This window comes from Odocoileus virginianus, chromosome 12, assembly GCF_023699985.2.
Source record: "Odocoileus virginianus isolate 20LAN1187 ecotype Illinois chromosome 12, Ovbor_1.2, whole genome shotgun sequence".
Lineage (NCBI taxonomy): Eukaryota > Metazoa > Chordata > Mammalia > Artiodactyla > Cervidae > Odocoileus > Odocoileus virginianus.
Window position 1 is genome coordinate 27976701 of NC_069685.1, and position 17826 is coordinate 27994526.

General features: G+C 33.8%; 1 protein-coding gene across 2 annotated transcripts in view; it reads right to left on the minus strand.

The window, feature by feature from the left end:
* HSPA4L (heat shock protein family A (Hsp70) member 4 like) overlaps positions 1–17826 on the minus strand; it is a 56634-nt gene that overhangs the window by 31783 nt on the left and 7025 nt on the right. For both annotated transcript variants that reach the window (XM_020916713.2, XM_070474860.1), the window contains exons 3-9: positions 10412–10469; positions 8512–8652; positions 5701–5823; positions 3131–3230; positions 2663–2796; positions 683–927; positions 467–543 (exon numbers count right to left, since the gene is read on the minus strand). In XM_020916713.2, coding sequence (XP_020772372.2) covers positions 467–543; positions 683–927; positions 2663–2796; positions 3131–3230; positions 5701–5823; positions 8512–8652; positions 10412–10469 — 878 coding nt within the window. The remainder of the gene's footprint in view (positions 1–466; positions 544–682; positions 928–2662; positions 2797–3130; positions 3231–5700; positions 5824–8511; positions 8653–10411; positions 10470–17826) is intronic.

Consider the following 17826-nt stretch of genomic DNA (forward strand, 5'->3'; position numbering starts at 1 on the left):
CATCAGACACTGTACTTGGTCCAGATGATGAAGTGACCACAAAACAGACAAGCACCTCATGGACTTTAAAGAAACTGTTCAGAGTCCTTCATTTTTTCTAACTTCTACCTTACAAATCCCCACAGGAACTAGTTTTTAATTGATCACAAAAAACCTTAACAAAAAAGTCATGTTCTCACTTCTACTTCTGATCAATCTTTAAAAACTTATAAAAATACCTTCAAATATAATTAGCATTAGTTTTATGATGTAAACAGAATGGGCCAGGATGAGTTCTCATAAACTCTGATGTCTAGTGGCCCTTGTCTTATGAATAAAGAATGAGTTATAAACGCCTTCTCTAAAATAAGAAATACTAATCTTCAACAAAAAACACATGAATTTTTTATTGCTTTTACAATTTTCTACCCCATTAAAGTTACACCATGGTACACTTTCCATGGTTAGTTCAGTAACTTTCACTTACTAGCTTGTTCCATTACTGCTTTTAATGGTGGTTCAACTCTGGCTAAGAGGGAAGCACATAATTGTTCAAATTGAGCCCTGTGGGAAATGAAATAAAAGTCATTATTTGGGGGTATAAAAATTGAGCATATCTTCTGAAGTAACAGAATGAAAAAAATTAGACACGATTCAAACATAAAATGAGGAAACACTTTTCAATTGAAAATATACATAGTACCTGTTCATTTTACTAGAAACATCAAGGTCATTCATGAAACACTCAATGTTCAGTGGAAGATCTGATGCATTTGCACTCATTAGCTTCTTTAGTTTTTCACATTCCTGATATAAACGCAACAAGGCCCGAGAGTTTTCTTTCACATTTATCTTATATTTTGTCTTGAACTCTTCACAGAAGTAGTCTACTAAAACCTCATCAAAGTTCCTGCCACCCAAATATGGATCAAAGGTAGTAGACAAGACCTGTTTAATTGAAAAACCAGAAGTGAATTTTCAGAAATATTACATGCTTTCAAAAACTAAACTGCCCTGAAAAAACCTTTTAAAATTCAAAGAACTTTTCAAAAATCATAGGCATGCCAAATTTGGAATCACTTATATTAATTATCATATTTAGCCAACATATTTATCCATTCTGAATTATCTGCTTTATAGATCTATATACCTATGTGAGACAGTAACTTTAATTCTGAGATAGTTAAGTTGCAATGACTAAAAGTTCATTATCTCACATCCTTTGGTTCTACAACAGCATGGAAGAGATTGGCCAAAAACCAAGTTTAAGAGAGCAAAGAAAGAGTCCTAAGTATGTAACCAAAGACAAAACAGCCAAGAGGAGCCAATCCAAAGATTAAATATAAAATATTTTAATTGATCAAACATGGAACTCTGCTCAGTGTTATGCGATAGCCTGGGTGGGAGAGGAGTTTGAGGGAGAAATGATAAATATTTATGTATGGCTGAGTCCCTTCAGTGTTCACCCAAAACTATCACAACATTGTTAATTGGCTATACTCCAATACAAAATAAAAAGTGCTTAAAAAAATTTTTTTTAAATATTTTACAAATTTACAAATCAAAAATTACTGCCCCCACCCCCCTAAAAAGCCAGACTGTTTTTATAAACATATAGAAGGAACAAAAGAGCATGTAAGGAACCAAAAAATAAAATTAAAAAAAAATGAAGAGGAGAGACAAGAATTTAATAAGCTTTCTGAACAACTGGCCTCAGCTAAGCAGTCTAATAGAAAAGGAGCGGAAAAGTCACACACTTCAATGATACAGCTCTTGAAAACCATAGAGCCAAGACATCTAGTCTATCTCCCTGTGGCAGAGGGTAAAAATAACTGGTTATAATAGTCACTGCCAGAAAGTAGAGCTCCACATGGTAGATTCAGCCTTTTTCATAAAGATGGGTGGTGGAATAGTGGTAAACATCAGTAGGATGTGAGCATAGTCTGACTGGGATGTCATCCCACAGATTAACATGGAGAATCAATGGACAGACTCCTATATTCACTATGAGTAATTTCCCTTTAATTTTCTGATTACAAGGATGTTAATATAGTAATATAAACTTCAACACAAAAGGCTCTAAAAGGTTCTGGGTAACCCAAAGCATTTAATCTTCTGAGCAAATTCTATACATGTGTATAATAGGGACAGAAAGTGTGTGTAAGTCTGGGTTAATGTAGAAATGAATATAAAACCAAACAAAGGGTATAAGAAGATAAGCGCAGAGAGGTAAGTAACACCCACTGTAGAAAATTTTGATTAGGATTCCTGGATTGAAAGGTTTCTAAAGACAATGGGAATCATTTAGAAAATGTTTCCTATGTACATTTATAAATATGTAATTTATGCTCCCTGATAGGTGACAAACACCTCAACACTAATAAAAAATAGCTAACACACAATAACTGCAATATGGTATTCCAAGTATCTTATAAACTTTAATTCATTTCATCCTCAAAAATTCTATGAGATACTTACTGATAATATCCTCAGGTGAGAAGCCTGAGAGTTGGGAGAGGTTACATAACTTGCTCAAGGCTCACAGTTTTTTGTTTTTTTTTTTTTTCTCCACAGTTTTTAAGTGGCAGAACCAGGGTTTAAATCCATGCATTAGGGTTCTCGATTTAGTCTTATATGCTCTTAACCACTAAAATTAAATATAGCAAATCATTTATTTACTTACTTTAAGTTTTCCTTTGTTAAAAGCACAAACCGAGACCTGGTAGGCAGAATGTCCCATATCAATAAATATTACATTTCTTGGTTTCTCATCTAATGGAGGAAGATCCTGTTTATAAATTCCATATGCTAGTGCAACTATGCAAGACAAAGAATGAGATTAACTCCAGGAAAGCAATTGCTTGGAAAACAATAAATAAGTCATGTTGATACTACAGTTTAGTTGCCTTCAAAGTAAAATAGTTTTTGATAATTTGGTTACTGTTTTATTTTTTCTACCCTATAATGTTAATGACTCAAGAGTCAATGTAAGACATGTTTAATCCCTGCCAAAATGCTCTACTCCAAAATGATAAGCTTATAACATATCAGGACATAACAGAGTTATTAAAAAAATAAATGCTTTGTACTAATTAGAAAAAATTATAATAATATTTTAATGACAGTGATTTTTAAATTGCAAACTGCTCACCTGCAGTAGTTTCATTCATTAACCGTAAACAATTTAAACCTGCAACTTGGGCTGCAGCCATCACAGATCTCCTCTCAGCATCAGTGAAAAAGCTAGGAATCTGGTATTGCGAAACAATAATCAAGTGTATTAGTTCATTGTAATACATTATACTTAAACATTTCATCAACTGAAAATGAAAATAATTACATCAAAACTTATGTAAAGTAATAAACGGTGTTTCAATAAATGAGAAAAAATACTGTTTTTTGTTTTAGGTTGTGCTTAGTTGCTCAGTTGTGTGCGATTCTCTGTGACCCCATGGACTGTTGTCAGGCTCCTCTGATCATGGGGATTCTCCAGGCAAGAATACTGGAGTGGGTTGTCATGTCCCCTTCTAAGGGATCTTCCCAACACAGGGATCGAACCCAGATCTCCTGCATTGCAGGTAGATTATTGTCTGAAGTACCAGGGAAGCCCCCCCCCTTTTTTTCTTCAAGGTTGGCAATTGCTATATCAAAAGTTTTGACCTAAAGTATGAACACAAATTTAAAGCAATTAGTAAAATAGAGTAATACTGTAGAATTTCAAAAATATGTTAATCTAAATCCATCTCATGTTAGTCTATTCTATAAAAATACATATTTGTTTATATTTAATAAAACATTAACCCAAGAGTCTGTTAAAATGAGATTCGTTAAATATGTTATATCCACATAAAGAAATTTGATGTGGATGGTAGAATCAGATCGATCTGAACTGTCATGGAGTAGTATCTTTATTACATTAAAATAAAAGGGGGTGCACATATAGCATTTCATTTCTGTGTGTATGTACTACTAGAAGAATACACTCCCAAATGTTTACAATGGTTATATTTCAAAGGGAGGGCAAACTATATTGCAGGGGACTTACGATGAGCATGTGTTTCTTTATAAATCACCAAAAAACATTATGTTTCTATTAAAAATAAATTCATAATTTAAAACATAATTAAGATTACATATACTTAGTATTATCAAAGTAAGAAGCACTTTCCTTTGGTCTATAAAAAACTGAGTACATTCATGTACAAAATGATTTGGGGTTCTTCCAATTTCAAGTTAACTGCTTTCTGAATTTAGAAATTTTATTTAATAGATAATCACACTAAAAACTTGAATTTTGATAAGTCAGTATATCCTGATTTTAGTACTACTGTTCTGGTACAAATGTACATTATAAGCTATGATTCACTTAATATTCACTGAGAACTTATGTACCAGGTACTTTTTTTAACCATTAGGGATAGGACAGTACATAAAACAGAGAAAAATTCCCCTTGTATAGCTCACATGGGTTTATTGCACTAATTACAAAGTTAATAGTGGCCAAGAAATTCACAATGCCATATTGATACTAATTTCTGACATATAATTACTAAATTCACTGAAGAGTTCATAATATTCTATTCTTCTGATGACATAAGGCTTGAACTTCTGTAGCCAAGTTTAACAGTACTAAGAATATATTCACATTTAGGTGACAACATATAACTTAAAACCTAGTTATCAATATATAGTGGGATCTCAAGAGATAAAAGGGTAATGATTAAATGTTTTGTTAAGAATCCTTAAAAGACAGATCTTTTCTTTCTAAAAAATACTGCATGATCTAACCTATAGATGGAATCTGAAGAATTCAAACTTGTAAGATAGAATAAAATGGTGGTTACCAGGGATAGGAAAGTGGGGGAAATCAGAAGCCAATGGTCAAAGTATATAAAATTTTATTTATGTAGAATAAGTTTTAGAAATCTAATGTTAGCAATGGTTACAGTTAATAATACTGTATTATATGCTGAAATTTTCTAAGAAAGTATATCTCAGGTACTCTTGCCAAACAAACACAAAAAAGGTAATTATAGGAGATAGATTATTAATTTGTTTGACTACAGTGATCATTTTCATCATGTATATCAAAGCACCATGTTTTTTTACTTTATATACAAACTATTTTTACCTTAAAAGCTCGAGTTAGTTTTTGAGGGGTGATAAACACGTTCTGTGATTCATGGGGTCGCAAAGAGTCGGACACGACTGAGCGACTAAACTGAACTGAACTGAAACATGTTTATTACACTGATTGTGATGATGTTTCACAGGTATATGAATATGTCAAAACTTGTATACACATACATATGTATAGAACTATACATGTTAAATACATCTAATTGATCATTTTAAAAAAAGGATCTTTTCTTTCAGATACAGAATATATTCCAACTGGGCATTTTCAACCTTTGATGTAAGTGTTAAGGTTCCCTGGAGCTGGGATGTTTAAGTACCACCTAGAAAGATTCTTAAGGGTAATGGCAGGTACAGCAATCACCAACTAATCACATACATTAATTTTTTGTTTTTTAAAGATTAGCTGATTATCATAATTAAGTTATGGGAAACTCAATCCTGAATTTCACCAAATGAAATTTTTTAACATAAAAGTAAAAATTCGAGGTTATTTACTAGATAATGGAAGAAAAACATTTCAATATAACATTAATACACTGGAAAATATGATTCAAGAATGTTCAGGACTGAGGTAAAACTTACTGAAATCACACAGTCCGCCACTGGTTTCTTCAAAGCATTTTCTGAAGTCTCTTTAAGCTTAGCCAACAGCATCCCAGTAACCTGCTCAATTGCAAAAGGTCTTTCTTCTTCTAGGTATCTCACCTGAAGCCCAAGTGGAGATATTTAATAAGAGTCATTTATTCATCTAGTATTTAATTAAAAAGGCAGAGTCCTTACTCAATGAACTTATACAGCAAAATGATGGCTCTAGTATCATCATATATCTCTGCAGTTCCAGTGCCTTACTCATAGTATTACAACCAAAAAATCCTCAAGAGTGTCTTTACCTGCTCCATATCCTCATCTCCCACAAAAGCAAGTTTTATCATTTACTATTCTTCTTGTAAACAAATAACGGGAAAGAGATCAAATTATCTTTCTTTTGGAAGTTAGAACTCTCCTTGGGTTTAAAATGAAAGCTTTAGTAATACAGTTTTGTGAAAAGAAAATGAGAACACAGGAAAAAATTGTTATTTAAAAAAAGAAATTTTATATACATTACTCCAAGACTTCAGGGGATAATTAAACATTAGAGATGCATACACAGAATTTTTAAATCCTAAAAAATTACAATTTCATACACAGGTTTGACTAGCTTGAATTTAAGCACATAAAATGAAACTTTACAGTGCTTCTTGACCAAGGAATACTATGCTTTATTCAAATAAGCAAACTCTTTCACAATGACAATCACAATATTTATAAGCAATACAAAGTTAACTTAGAATCCATACAGTAACTACAACTAATTTACAGAAGAAAAGGCTATGTCTTTCATCTCTGTATCCCCAAGAACAAATAATTTTATACTAAAATACTAAACTTTGGAAGAGCTTTAAACAACTTCTCAGGCAGTACAATATATGTATTTATTTAACTGTGTAAATATGAATAATGATATAAAATTTACTATGAAACAGACCTAAACTTGATATCCATTTGTTCCCAAATCAATTTACAGGTAAGTTCAAAACCAAGTATTACATGAAATTACATGAAGTTTAAACACAAGAAGAAATCAAGCACACCAAAATAAGGGAAAATGAATCAAGTACCATGTGTCTTAGTTTGATTATAGGAGGCACAACAAAAAAGAAGTTTTTTGAAGAATATAAAAGTTAGATGAAATAAATATCAAAGCATATTCAAACAAATGTCAGAAAAAATAAATAGATAAAATGCTTGAGGCACTGAATGCTAAAGATCTTCAGTCTTTAAAGGATGAAGAAACTTAGTTCAATGCACGGTTGATTGATGTTTTCAAAGCCTCTTCAACTAGCTTACATGCACTCACTATAACTGCATAAAAATTATATCACTTAAAAATTATGTTTTGACTTTCTATAAAAATTATTTTGTTTTTAATCAAACTACTCACAAAGCATAATTTATAATTTTCTTTTTAAAGAATAAAACACTTAAGTAGTTTAGAATAAAACTGTTCCACACAGTCATTAACCGGAAGTTATCATATCTAAAGGACATGTAAACATTACTCTTTATCACATTTATTGCTATCATAACCCATCAGCTTTCTAGTCAGTACCTCTTGATCCACAAATTTCACCTAAAATACGACTTTCCAATTTTCAATTTGTCCTTAATCACTTATCGTGTCTTCTTTGAACTACTGTTAAGTCTCATGTCTCCTTATTACAATTCATCATCCATCCTGTAGTCAGAACCCTCTTCTAAACATGGAAATATGTGCACCTTAAAACATATTTATCAATTTGAAAATCAGCTACTAAAATTTTTAGCTGTGAGATATAAATCTTATTGCATAAAGTTTACCCTTCTGAAGTATACAATTAAGTGGTTTTACTATGTTCAAAGTTGTATACTGATTACCACTCATTGTAGTACATTTTCATCACCTCAAAGAGAGTGTCCCATTAGTAGCAGCAGCAGTAGAGATACCCATTCCTAACAATTAAGAAGTAAAGATACCCTTAATTCCTAACAACCATAAGTCTATTTTCTGTGTCTACTGATTTGCATTGATTCTGGAGAGCCACACAAAAGAAATCACAAAATATGTGGCCTTTTATAACTTTTTTTCCCCCAGTTAGCATGTTTTCTAGGTACTTTCTTTTTATGGCCAAATAATACATGCCACTGGATAACTATACCACATTTTGTTCATACGCTCATCAGCTGGTAGACACTTGGGTTGTTCCCACTTCTTGGCTATTATAAATAATGTTATTATGAACATTAGTGTACAAATTTTTGTGTGCACAAGTGGTTCAATTCTCTTATGTATATATACCTACTAGGTAGAACTGCTAGGTCATATAATCTATCTGTTTTGGGGTATTCTGTTAGTTTTTGTTAATCAATCTAAAACTTTCTGTCTCAGGATGTAGAAGTAAAAACCTAGAATCTATCTCTTACTTGGAAGAAGAGTTTGTTTTAATACTCCTAATACAAGATTCTTCTAAATTAGAGCAAACTCATTATAGCAGTTAACATACTTTGGGGTCTATTTTTCTAAATCACATATGCCTCTGCCTTTGTCCCTTAAAAATGGTTCACCTCGAAAAGTTCTCCAACAATAATACCTTTTTCTTGACAATAAAAGTATCTGGATTAAAAAGATTATTATTTTAAGTCATATTTTTTTTTGCATACACTAAAGCACACTACAAAAACTGCCTGTTTCTTGGTATGTATTTCACCTAAAGGAAAAAAGTTAAAATATTTTTAAAGTATTTAAAAATAGGCAATATTACTGCTTTTGGTTTTTTAATTTGAACAAATGCTTGTATTCTGGGAATATAAACTTACCTTAACCCCTGCACTTCCATTTGGCATCTTCTGCAGCTCATAGGGAAGCCTGATCCTTTCAGTTTGCACAATAGGATCATCAAAAGATCGCCCATGAAGTTTTTTGAAACCATGAATTGTATTTCTTACATTCGTGACTATCTGTTGGCAGTAAACACTTTTATCAATTACTGAATTAATGCAAAGTAAACCGCTAGTATTTGAGAATCACCAAGTCTCCTTATCCTATACATCTATAAAAGTTCAGAATTACACACTATCATTTAATTATCTGGTTTCTAATTGACAGGAGTCCCTTGGATAGTAAGGATGTCAAACCAGTCATCCTAAAGGAAATCAACCCTGAATATTCATCGGAAGGACTGATGCTAAAGCTGAAGCTCCAATACTTTAGCCACCTGATATGAAGAGCCAACTTATTGGAAAAGATGCTGATGCTGGCAAAGACTGAGGGCAGGAGGAGAAGGGGGCAACAGACGATGAGATGGTTGGATGGCATCTACTCAATGGATATGTACTTGAGCAAACTCCAGGAGACAAATAAGGACAGGGAAGCCTGGCGTGCTGCAGACCATGGGGTTACAAAGAGTCAGACACAACAGAGCAACTGGAAAAATTGATAGAAACCACTATCTCCTACCCTTGGAATGTTAAAATCAAAATTAACTGTCTTTTAAAAAGAACAAAACTTCAAAACTTCTCAAATACAATGAAAATCTACCGACAACTCAATTATTTGGTTTTCTTCAAGACTTTTAGGCTAATGAATTAGTATTTTTTATTTCTTTCCACTTTTATTTGTGTTTTTATTAATATTTAAACTATGTCTTTTATCACCCTGTTTTTCTTTTACACTAAATATCTTCTATGGCCTAGGCTAGTAAATTAAAAATCCTTCCATATAGCATGGTGCTAAGTTAATGTGTCTTCATTTGTAAATAGCGTGTATTTTGGCAAAGTAGTTTTTTAACTAGAATATGTAGTTCAAACTACAGAACATCACTGAGATCCAGTTGTTGCCCTCTTAGTGACCTTCAATTATAGGATGAAAACTACAGGGATGCTGAATTACTATGTTTATCTCTTTAGCTTTTTAGGAAAAATAACTTATAGTTTGCTTCCTTCAGGACTCTAAGCCATACGATATCTTAGGAGATCAGCCAGAATATGAGAAGTAACCTTTAGTGAAGGGGTCATTTTGGCACAAACATTTAGTTATGTGTAGTATGAAAATGGAAAAGGAGGAAAAAAACATATTCACACTCATTTATTCCTGGATAAATGAGTCAATTATTTCTACAAAGTCATGAAAAAAAAAACAGCTCCATTAAACAGTTATTTTGTAATAAAGAAAAGACCCAGGTATATATTAAAATGTAAAAAATAATTGTTAAGGGCATTTGATTCATGGCAATAAACAAAGTCTAAGAAAAATGAACCTGTAGCATGGAATGTTAAAGTATATGTTTTATGCCAAAGGATTTCAGAAGCCTAGAAATATGAATACTTAAACAGATTCCATGTAAAGTGGCAGCCACAGAGAATTAACTCTGGAAACTAGTTTCCCCAATTTTTTCCACCTTCTTTAACAAAGACATCATTCACTTGCTGTAGAAGTATGTATTCTAGATAGCATATCCCTCATTAAAAGTGACCATACAAGGAAAACCTGATGCCATCTGATAGCATAACCTAACCTCACAACTAATATTTTTAAAAAAATAAAATTCAAGAGATATTTTACAATCGAAAGCAAAATATATTTAGTAAGATACAAAGATATTAGGATCTGTCAACTTCTTTACTCTTTTTTCACTTTTAATTATATAAACTGGGAGCTTAGCTGCCATTATGAAGTTAATTCTTCCTGTAGGTCAAAACATCTACATTAACAACTCACCTGGCTCTTAGCTGCATTTCCAATGGCTCGTGTTCTTGATCCCAAAGATATACACGCTCTGAACAGGGAAAAAAGAAAAAGTGTTCCCAAGGTAGTTTTATATTAATTTACTACTACTGTGCTTCTCTTTATACAAAAATGAATTTAAGGATGAATATAATCATGTAGTATTCAAAAAATAGGTTACTGAAATCAGAATTTTAAGTATTTTTAAACTTTCCTAAGTAATAGATTAGTTGTCAGAATAAAAGTTAAAATTTTTTAAAATGTGCTAATAGTTGGCAACACTATATTGGTCCCAAAATTATTTTATTGGTCCCCAAATTATTTTTCAAAATTTTCAGTAAGTCTATGACTTGGATCTAAATCCTGGCTCTGCCACTTAACAGCTGAGTAACCTTGTAGTATAACCATTATTTGCCTCAGCTTCGCATCTGGAAGACAGTGTTGATAATAATACCTACTCAGAGAGGTGTTTGAGGATTTAGTGAGTGACTATAGGTAAATGATCTCTGGAATCAGAGATCAAATTGCCAACATCTGTTGGATCGTTGAAAAAGCAAGAGAGTTCCAGAAAGACATCTACTTCTGCTTTTAATGACTATGCCAAAGCCTTTGACTTTGTGGAAAATTCTTAAAGAGATGGTAATACCAGATCACCTGACTTGCATATTAAGAAATCTGTATGCAGGTCAGGAAGCAACAGTTACAACTGTTGGAACAACAGACTGGTTCCAAATAGGGAAAGGAGTACATCAAGGCTGTATATTGTCACCCTGCTTACTTAACTTACATGCAGAGTACATCATGAGAAACGCTGGACTTGATGAAGCACAAGCTGGAATCAAGACTGCTGGGAGAAATATCAATAACCTCAGATATGCAGATGATACCACCCTTATGGCAGAAAGCAAAGAAGAACTAAAGTCCTCTTGATGAAAGTGAAAGAGGACAGTGAAAAAGTTGGCTTAAAGCTGAACATTCAGAAAACTAAGATCATGGCATCTGGTCCCATCACTTCATGGCAAATAGATGGAGAAACAGTGAGAGACTTTATTTCTTGGGCTCCAAAAACACTGCAGACGGTGACTGCCCCCATGAATTAAAAGACGCTTGCTCTTTGGAAGAAAGTTATGACCAACCCAGACAACATATTAAAAAACAGAGACATTGCTTTGCCATAAAAGGTCCATCCAGTCAAAGCTATGGTTTTTCCAGTAGTCATGTATGGATGTGAGAGTTGCACTATATAGAAAGTTGAGCACCAAAGAATTGATGCTTTTGAACTGTGGTATTGGAGAAGCCTTTTGAGAGTCACTTGGACTGCAAGGAGATCCAATCAGTCCATCCTAAAGGAAATCAATCCTGAATATTCATTAGAAGGACTGATGTTGAAGCTGAAACTCCAATACTTTACCCACCTGATGTGAAAAACTGACTCATTTGAAAAGACCCTGATGCTGGGAAAGATTGAGGGCAGGAGCAGAAGGGGATGACAGAGGATGAGATGGTTGGATGGCATCACCGACTCAATGGACAGGAGTTTGAGAAAACTCCAGGAGTTGGTGATGGACAGAGAGGCCTGGAGTGCTGCAGTCTATGGGGTCACAAAGAGTCGGACATGACTGAGCAACTGAACTGAACTGATAGGTAAATGAACAATGTTGTTTTTTATTACTGCATTTAAATGTATTAATAATTCTGCTTATAAAAGTGTAGAGTACCATTTTTATCAAAAAACCATTTCATGCTGTGATTCAAGAAAATGTTGCCATGGTCTCAGTGTTAATTACAGGTTATAATTCAGCTGTAATTCATTCAACCAACAAATACTTACAGACATTGTGTTTATACTAGCTACAATCCAATGTGTTTGGAGAATTTAGTCTATCAAAAAAATCAACATATAAAATTATGAATGATACCAGCAAAAAAAGAGAATAATCACTTGTCAATAATAGAGTTTAGATTTCTTAATTAAGACTTGAAAGAAAAGAAAGCATTTTAATTTGTATCTGGTTTTGTGGAAAAGGACATTACCAGAATATAGGTATACTGTCTGTTCTCAATACAACAGCCTGAGCGATCCTTTTAAAGACAGAAAGTCCTCTGCTAAAAAAAAAAAAAACCCTTCAATGGTGTCCTGTCTCCCCAACAGCTAATAAAGCCCATGGTTTGTTTTGTAGCTGCTCTACCCTGTAACTTCAATCTAGGCACAGAAGTCTCCTTGCTATTTCTACAGTAGGGCAAGCACATTTGCCTCAGGGCCTTTGTACATGCTATTCTCTCTGGGACACAGACCTTGAGCTCTCACTTCATGTCTCTGGCTCAAATATCAGCTTATTAGAAAAACCTTTTCTATCTTACATAAACAACATTCTTGCTCCTCCTCAATGCACACATCTTCTGTTTCCTCGATTTTACTTTTTTTCCATAAATATATCACCATCTGATACAATCTCTTTTTTTTAAACTGACTATATCTCCACATTAGGGTGTGAACTCCGTGTGGGTAGATAATGTTGTCTCGTTGCCTTGATGTTCAGTATCCAGTATGGTAGCCACCAGCCAGTAAAATTTAAATGACTAAAATTAAAAATTCACATTTCAAGAGCTCAACAGCCAATTTTTGAGTGCTTCAAAGCTACAGGTGGCTACTGTATATGCAAAGAACAGAAAGTACATACAACATATACTGTAGAATAGGAAGTTCTACTGGATAGCACTGCTTTACGTGTCTGGTACGTAACCAAGGTACTTACTGAATGAATGGAAAAATGGCTCCTAAGGGTAATGCTCATTTGGAGACTAGGAAGAATGCAACGTCACTAGTTTCATAGGACATTTTGGTAGATCTATCAGGGCCAGATTATATAGTGTATTAAATGATATATTGTAAATGTGAAATATATTTCATTAGGTTTTAAGAGATCATTAAAAGCTTTTGAATAGCAGAAAGAACATCCCATGCTTTTATATATATATGTGTGTGTGTATATACATATATGTATATGTATTATATATATATATAAACTGAAAAGAAAAGATCTCAGAACAGTTCTTTTCAAGGGCTGAACAAGATACTATTACATTGCAGACACTGGATCCTCAGTAAAGGCAAGCAGTTAAGTTCGTCAATTTAACAGATGAATGCTGAGTATCTACTACATGTCTGGCACTCTGTTGGGTAGTAGAGCTATAATAATGAGGGAGAAAAGTCAGACATCATATTGGCTCCCTTGGAACTTAACATTGCTATAGACTCACCCAAATGTACAAAGTAAACTAGATGGTACACAAATGGGAACACATGACAATGAAAAGTCGATAATAACAGGAATTGACCTAAAAGAGGAGGATCAGGAAAGGCCTACCTGAGAAAATGATGAGATTTGAAAGAAAAGTAAATTTCTTTCACTAAGAAATTTATCATTTACTAAGAAATTTATCATTTATCATTTAAGAAATTTATCATTACTGAGTAAATGATAGATTCAACTAGGTGAGTGTTTGGCAGAGGTCATTTAGACTACAGGAATGGGAGTAGGGCTAGAAGTCATCAAAAATCTTGTATCAGGATAGTGGCAGGTGAGATAGAAGGAAAAGGAATTAAGAGATTTTAGGAGTTAAAATTCAAAGAACTTGGTGATGAACTAGATCTTCAGAGAGCAACAGGCGGCCACCAGACACACACAGCTATTACGCACATGAAATGCAGCTAGTCTGTATAAATAATGCACGCTAACTGACTACACCGCTGGGGCCCCAGTGTGGCTAGTCTGAATTGAGATGTACTTACTTTAAGTATGAAACAATCTTATTAATTTAAAAACACTGATTACATGCTGAAATAAGGTTTTGAATATACTGAGTTAAATCAAGTATATTAAAATTAATTTTGTCTGTATTTTTATTGAAACTATTAGAATATTTTAAATTATGTACCTGGCTCATATACATTGTATTTATTTTTACTGAACAGTACTGGAATAGGTAATAGGAAGAGGTAAGTAACAAGAATAATGTTCAGGTTTCCAGTTTGCATTGAAGGGTAGATAAGTTGTGCCATGCAATAAGACCAAAAATGCTGTAAGAGAGACCTGTTTAGGGATGGACCAACACAAGTTCTACTTTGGATATGTTGAGATTGAAGTGCCTTTGATACATCCAAGGAGATATTTATTTAGAACTAAATGTTAAATGTGATGAACTGATATACGGTGAAATCCAAGTTACTTTTCTTTAATTGCGATCTGGTAAAAACAGGTAAATAGGATATATTAAGAACCAGTGGTTCAGGTGACATCTTCATTTTTCTTGTAACTCACTCCTTGATTCAACATAGTCTCTGCCAGAGTAGACTTTGCATGCCTGATACAGAATCCACGTAGATGGCTGGCATTCCACTCTAAACTCATCAGAGAAAATATGGACTTGCCATCTCTTGGCTAGCTTTATAACCTTGCTTTCAACTCCATTATCTGGATACACTTAAAACTTTTAATTTTTCAATACAAGGCTATTGTTACTTTAATGCACAGAAAATCTTAGGTTGATTCTCAAGAGTTCGACTTCTGTTAAAGTACTTAGATCCAAGTAAGATTGATGAAACTATCATTTACTGCTGTATTCACTGAAATATGTTTTATGCCTGTATCTTTTCATGAAGAAAGCTACAGTTATCATCATCAGACATTCTCTTTAGGTTAAAAGCAGAAAACTTGTAAAGTTCAAAAATTTAATGTTATAACTTGGAAATATCCAGTTTCAATACAGAGAAAACTCTCCTCACATACTGCACGCATGCTAAGTTGCTTCAGTCACATCTGACTCTGCGACCCCACAAACTGTAGCCCCCAAGACTCCTCTGTCCATGGCATTCTCTAAGCAAGAATACTAAAGTGATTGCCATTTCCTTCTCCAGCTAAAGGTCCTTCTCACATACTAAAGGTCTTCAAATTCCCTCCATTTTTTCCCTCCAAAGATTCTAGAACACAGCCATTAAATAAATATCTGTCAAGGATTTTCAGAAAAATCAAAGTAATTTAAATACCTATTCTCTTTCAAAACTTTTACCTAACTTTCAGTAATACCAAGGAAAACAGACACATTATACTATATATTAGGTTGTGAGAAAAGTTTTTCTAGAAAAGGATATTCAACAGTTTATCCAACTATATATCACAACATCCAATTACACTTTTTATAGATTATTTCAACTACTATTTAGAAAATCCATTTTATACCTAAAAGAAAAAAAAAGAGTTTACAATGCAGCTTAAACCCATTATATTTAGGCTGATGTTGTCACCATAACGGTAGTCCTAGACTCTCAAAGAATGCCACCAAATTAAATAAGCAAAACTTCTAACTGTTCTGTGTAAGTTTTAGTAGAGGAGGGGCATAAAAATCAAAAGACAGGATGTTACTTTAAGAAAGTTGTATTTGTATTTTCCCGTAAAATCTAAAATTAACTCTCTTATAAAGCCAAGCATGGTTAGGTTGGAGAAAACACACACTGCCAACAGACTATGAAACTTCTCACCTAAGAGGTCAACACTCTAGATTTGTTTGCTTCTTTGTAAATCTCCACTAAGGAATCAAAAACTCTTGATCTTATCATTGACACTTTAAAAACAGCCCTATTTTTAGAAATTTCCACTTTCCCTTGCCAGTTCCATAAGATCACAATTACTATTTATAGTCTCTTCTGCTGTCACTGAGTAGATGCAAAGAAATACAATAGCTGAATTAGTGATATAAGAGGACAATCAATTGGTTTAAATAAGGGGTTTGTTCCTTACAAGGCCAATTTGGCTCTGAATCAGATTGTCAACAGCTAAGGAACTCCTTTCAACTATAGTTGCTAATATGTCTATACAGCAGGATTTCTCAATCTTGGTACTACTGACATTTGGGGCTAATTTTTTGTTGAAAGACTGGGGCAATTTTGTGCACTGTGGGATTTTAGGAGCATCTCTGGCCTCTACCTGCTAGATAGCATTAGCTCTCCTCCCTTCCCTCTCCCATATGACAACTGAAAGTATCCTCAGACATCGTCAGAGGCCCCCGAGGGTACAAAATCTCCTTTAGTTGAAAACCACTGCATCATTTCTCAAATAGGGTCCTGTACAAAGTAATCCATTAGTGGTTCAAACAAGCTGAGGAGAACATTCTTTTCTATTTCAATGCCTCTAAACAAGTTAAGGATTTGAGACTTTGACAGTAAAGAAAACATGATTATTATTTCTCAAACTTAATTATCTGGAAAAAAGTAAAGGAATGATTGTTACCATTTCTTTTTTAGTTTGCTACTCAGAAATATTAGAGTAGGAAATAGCAACCCACTCCAATATTCTTGCCTGCAGAATCCCATGGAGAGAGCAGCCTGGTGGTCTACAGTCCCTGGGGTCTCAAAGAGTCTGACACGACTGAGCGACTAATGCTTAGGAATATAAAATGTTTAGGCACGTATGATTTAGTAAATTTTCCAATCTTTCAATATGGACAATGAATAAAATATTTTAACATATAAAAACAAAAATTCCTTTAGTAGTCTCCAAATGCTTCTAATAAGCGTAACTTCCAAATTAAATTTGTTCATAACTTAAAACCATTAACAGACATATGCTGCGTGTGTGTGTGTGCTCAGTTATGTCCGACTCTCTGTGACCCCACTGATTGTAGCCTTCTGGACATCTCTGTCCATCCCAGGCAAGGATACTGGAATGGGTTGCTATTTCCTATTCCAGGGGATGTTCCCAGCCCAGGGATTGAACCCACGTTTCCTGCAATTGGCAGGCAGATTCTTTACTACTGTCCCACCTGGAAAGCCCCTACAGAAATCACACACACATTTACACAGCTGATTTAATTTTTATTTAAAAAGCTGATTAGGTACTTTAAATTAGACATACCGTTTAATTATTAAATTAGATACAGTATTTTGAAAGCTGATTATCTTACTCAAAATTCATGAAAGACAAATAACAATGCACAATAATTTTGTCATTTTTATTATGACTGCCTAGAACAAAGATTTGCAAATTACCACTTGCCATCTATTTTTGTAAATAAAATTTAATTAGAACATAGCTATGCTCAGTAATTTGTACTATAATGACCACATACTAAGTGAAGTGAAAGTCGCTCAGTTGTGTCTGACTCTTTGTGACTCATGGACTACAGAGTCCATGGAATTCTTCAGGCCAGGATACTGGAGTGGGTATCCTTTCCCTTCTCCAGGGGATCCTCCCAACCCAGGGACTGAACCCAGGTCTCCCGCATTGCAAACATATCTTTACCAGCTGAGCCACAAGGGAAACCCAAGAATACTGGAGTGGGCAGCCTATCCCTTCTCCAGCAGATCTTTCCAGCCCAGGAATCAAACCGGGGTCTTTTGCACTGCAGGCAGA